This window comes from Aethina tumida, chromosome 3 (genome assembly GCF_024364675.1).
Source record: "Aethina tumida isolate Nest 87 chromosome 3, icAetTumi1.1, whole genome shotgun sequence".
NCBI classification, from domain to species: Eukaryota; Metazoa; Arthropoda; class Insecta; order Coleoptera; family Nitidulidae; genus Aethina; species Aethina tumida.
Genome location: NC_065437.1, coordinates 4901116 through 4905912, shown reverse-complemented (window position 1 = coordinate 4905912; position 4797 = coordinate 4901116). Strand labels below are relative to the sequence as shown.

At 26.7% G+C, this 4797-nt stretch overlaps 1 protein-coding gene across 1 annotated transcript; it reads right to left on the bottom strand.

The window, feature by feature from the left end:
• Positions 1-251: 251 nt before the first annotated feature.
• On the bottom strand, positions 252-710 carry LOC109597271 (E3 ubiquitin-protein ligase Siah1-like). The gene has a single exon (XM_020012918.2). The coding sequence runs from the start codon at positions 708-710 to the stop codon at positions 252-254; it is 459 nt and encodes a 152-aa protein (XP_019868477.2).
• Positions 711-4797: the final 4087 nt, after the last annotated feature.

Below are 4797 nucleotides of genomic sequence, written 5' to 3'. Positions count from 1 at the left end.
TGTGACTACATTAAAAATATTAAATGCGAATAAATTATGTCGTAATTGAATCAAAATGTTGATCGAGAATGATATGATTGATTATTGATATTATGACGAACACTGACTGAGGTAAGTATCTATGATTCTTTTGAATATACACACATACAAAGGAGTTACAAACTGAAATTTAGAAGAAATAATAATAAGTTTATTCAGTCAGTACTTTATTGATCATTAATAATTAGAACATTGCCAAATATTAGTAGATTCTATTCTATTCTCAGTTCCTTAATCATATCCCTAATATCATCCTTTGGGTTATTGCACACTGGGCAGTTCTGAAGCTTCTCAAAGCATGTCTCGCATATCTTGTGTCCAACCTTACATGTCCTCTCCGAAGAAGCCAGCGAATCTCTGCAGCCTGTACACCGAGAAGCATAGTCACACTCCTGATGGTGTTGTTTCAAATCCGATCCTTTGACCATCTTGTTACACCCCACCGATGTATATTTGCACGGGAAAGACAACTTGGCACAAATGCTTTCCAACACGAAATTCCTGGTCTCAGATTTGGGAACTTTGCACACCGGGCATTCTAGAAACTTGTCGAAACATATTTCGCACATGCTGTGGCCGACCTTGCATCTTCTTATTGGCGGGGTGAAGTGATCTGAGCAACCTGGACACTTTAGGTCTAGTAGAAGGGCAGCTTTTAGTTTTTCAAGCATTTTGTAAATGGTAGCTGGTCACGATTTGGAGGACGATTCGCAAATTTGAAGTCTGCTTTGCTTTAAATACTCGAACACAGGTATTAAGATAATCAACATATAATAAAGACGATTATATTAATTCAATTAGATTAAGTGTGAAATTCTACCTAGTATATCTTGACATTACAAGAGAAAAGATAAGCAAATCTTTTGGAAAGTCATATAACTTTTGAAAACATAATTTTATGGTTGGTATGTAAAGTAAGTATTTATTTATGTCTATTTTTTAACATTAAATAAGGTCTGATTTCAATCCCAATTTTAAAGACTGCATTTTATTTGAATACTAAAAAGTTTAGAAAACCTCTTTTAAAAATAAGAAATAGATAGAACTTTACAAAATTACCTCTATAAAAACTACTTAAAAATGATTTTTTGTGTGGATTATTTTAAGAAAACTTAAAAAGAATAATTTTCGAATTATTTCTTAACAACTCCTCCACTAAACTCTTATTTTTCAAACATTGTTTTACAAATATTTTCTATTAAAACTTGAGAGAATAATTTTAACATTTTAATAAGTCTTTCACTAAATTTTGATTTTTAAAAATTACCATTGATTTATAAATATCTTTATTTGTAATTGTTATTAATCAATTTCTATTTTTTTTACTCTTCATTTCTTCATTAGTATCAGACTGATTATCAACAACTTTTTATGATCTCTTTTTATTTTCATTTATGTATTTTATAAAAAAACCAATCATATATTTTATATACAATGACATTTTTACTGTTCTTCATCATTACATTACATTATTTTACCTCATTGAAGAGAATAATGGCAGAACAATTTTCAAAAAGAAGAGAAAGGCGAAATTATTATTTATTATTTTAATATTACTTGATTATTATTATGTTTTTCAAAATTTTTAATTAAATAAATTAAGTTTACTGGAAATCAAATTAAGATTATTATTATAAGAGAATAATCTTGGACTTAAAATTAATTATTCGAAATTACATTTAACTCTAAGTAAATTTTAATTTAGAAATAAATATCAGAAATCATAGAAGAATGAAAAAAATATCATAAAATTTCTTTATTTCTCTTTTTTAATCATTCTATTATTTTATGGTCAGAGAATAATCTTCGAAAAGATAGATTCTGTATTTATAATTGATAACTTTCATTATTCTCATCAATTAAAAAAAAAAAACATTCATAAGAAATATTTTTCAAAATTTCTTAATTAAACAAATTTAAATAAACTTTAATATTTAAATAAATAATAGAAAATTATAAAAGAATGTAAAAGTTAATTAATTAATATTAAAAAAAAAATTCTTTTTATTAATTATTTTATTATTTTTTCATTTTTTTTTGCAGGTTTTTGTTTTCTAATGAATTTAAAAAATAAGCTACTTTTTGTATAAAATGACATTTCTTTTTTGCTGTTCTTCATCATATGATTTTATTTTACCAATACTGAGAAAATAATAATCTATATTCAAATTTGTTATTACTAACTTTTCAGTTTCTTGATTAATTCTTTAATTTTCGTTTTAATAGATTTTAGGATATTTTTAAAGAATTCATTAAATTGCTACTTTTCTTTAAAATGACATTCTTTTTGCTGTTCTTCATTATCACATAAATTTGTTTTACCATTTTTTAATAAATTTCTAAAGAATTCATAAATAGTACTATTGTAGCTGTGTAGTATCAAATGAAATTATTATTATTTGATGTTATTGCTATTAATGCTGGGAGAATATTTTTCGAAAAGGTAAATTACCAATTTTTGATTATTCTTTCATTATGTTTAGTAAGTTTTCTAAAGAATTCAATAAACAGCTACTTTGTCTATAAAATGACATTCTTTTTGTTGTTTTTCATTACCACATGAATTTATTTTACCATTTTTTAATAAATTTCTAAAGAAATCATTAAATAATTACGATTGTAGCTGTGTAGTATCAAATGAAATTATTATTATTTAATGCTATTGCTGTTAATACTGAGAGGATATTTATCGAAAAGATAAATGATCAATTTTTGATTATTCTTTCATTATTCTTAAGAAATTTTCTAAAGAATTCTTTATACTGAGAGGGTATTTTTCGAAAAGGTAAATTACCAATTTTTGTATATTCTTTCATTATTTTAGGGAATTTTCTAAAGAATTCATTCAATATCTATTTTTTCTATAAAATGACATTCTTTTTGCTGTTCTTCATTATCACATGAATTTATTTTACCATTTTTTAATAAATTTCTAAATAATTCATTAAATAGCTGCTTTTGTAGCTGTGTAGTATCAAATGAAATTATTATTTGATGTTATTGCTGTTAATGCTGGGAGGTATTCTTCGAAAAGATAACCAGTTTTTGATTATTCTTTCATTATTTTCACAATTCAAAAAAAAAATATATTCATAAGAAATGTTTTCCAAAATTTCTTAATTAAATAAATTAAGAAGAAATTATATTAATATTACTAATAACTCTTAATTCACACGTTTATTTAACTTTATTGTGAGAACAATGTGAAAATAATCTTGGAAAAGGTCAAGTCTCTTTTAATAACACGACAATGAAAAAAATTATTTTATTTATATTTTCAGAAATACAAATACAGTATTTATTTTTTGTAACATTTTAATTAAAAACAATTAAATAAAAATTTCTCGTTATTTCTCCTTTCCTTCACACAAAATAAACAATAATTCTTCTCTGTAGAATTTTGTAGAAAGTGATTATTTTATTTGTATTCTTGGACATTTTGACTCCTTATAAATATTTGCTTGTTGTCTATAAAAGTACCTATTTTCCTATGATATCATTGAACGTTTCGATTCCAGAACTCATCGTTACATTACGGTATAGTCCATAATATTCATCCGCATTTATCCGGCGCACGAAAGAGCAAACAATCCATTTGTCCGCGGTGGCGGCGGCGGCGGTACGGGGGCCCGCTCCGTCCGCTCAAAAATAGAGTGGCAGTTCTTCATTCCAAACAGAAAAAGTATCGGCTGGATGTGCGGGAGAGGAGAGCAGCACGGCTCCACCGGTGCACGGCGTACGGTGCGAGGTCGTGGCAGCAAGACGTGGAGTTTGATTGATCGGCCGTGCAATACACAATAGGTAGCAGGCGAATCTATCCTGCAGTTGGCTGTGATAAGTGATAGGCGATTTGTTCCAGCGCTGCTTTCAGCTTGTCGGTCGCGTCGCACATCCACTTTTCAATGAAAAATAAACAATGCATCGCCCGGTCGTTTCGTTCGTACGCTCGTTCTGTGTATGATCATTTGTAATTTCGGGAGACAATGCCATTATCTTGTGCTTGCCATTGTTCGATGAATGTTTATTTCGAGATTAGTCCACTAAGATTTCTATCGGTACGCCGATACATTTTTCAAAAGTATTGATCTCCGATGGTCCAAAGATTGTATTTAAAGGCATTTGTCATTTTTTAACGAATAATCATTGAATCTTTATTGTTTTATTGTATATTAGTTGAATATTGTAACAGCATCTCTAATATTTGTTTTATTTATTATGTTGACCTTTATGGCATCAGAGAACAGAAAAAGCACTCATATTATTTCGTAAAGAATAAAAATAAAATTTAACTTATTTATAACTGACCTTATCAAATCAAAACTAAATAAATTATTTATGTAATAGTTATATTGTTTAATATTACATTATAGTTTGTGGTAGATAACCCGAGGAATAAAAATAATATTTCTATTTTCAACAAATGTACACGTTTTATAACTATAAAGAATTAATTAAGTTTTATGCCAAAGTGAAATGTATAATTATAATAACCCAGAAACGTCTATTATGTGCTTAATTGTTTAGAAAGGTAACATTTGTTAATGCATTAATGAAACAATAAAATATTGTCATTTGTACAATTGTTTTAGTGTTTTATGGTTTTGCATTAACTGTTAATAATAATAAAAAGATATTTATGGAAGCACATGTAAGTTAGTGTAAGTGCTGAAATTTAAATGATTATCAGATAAAAAAAAAGATTAGTATTAGGTCAATAGAAATTAGTCAAATAAATTAAATTATCTATATTAATATGTA

Bases quoted from the DNA above. Each gene is read 5' to 3' on its own strand.
- LOC109597271 (XM_020012918.2), bottom strand. From the start codon at position 710: ATGCTTGAAAAACTAAAAGCTGCCCTTCTACTAGACCTAAAGTGTCCA.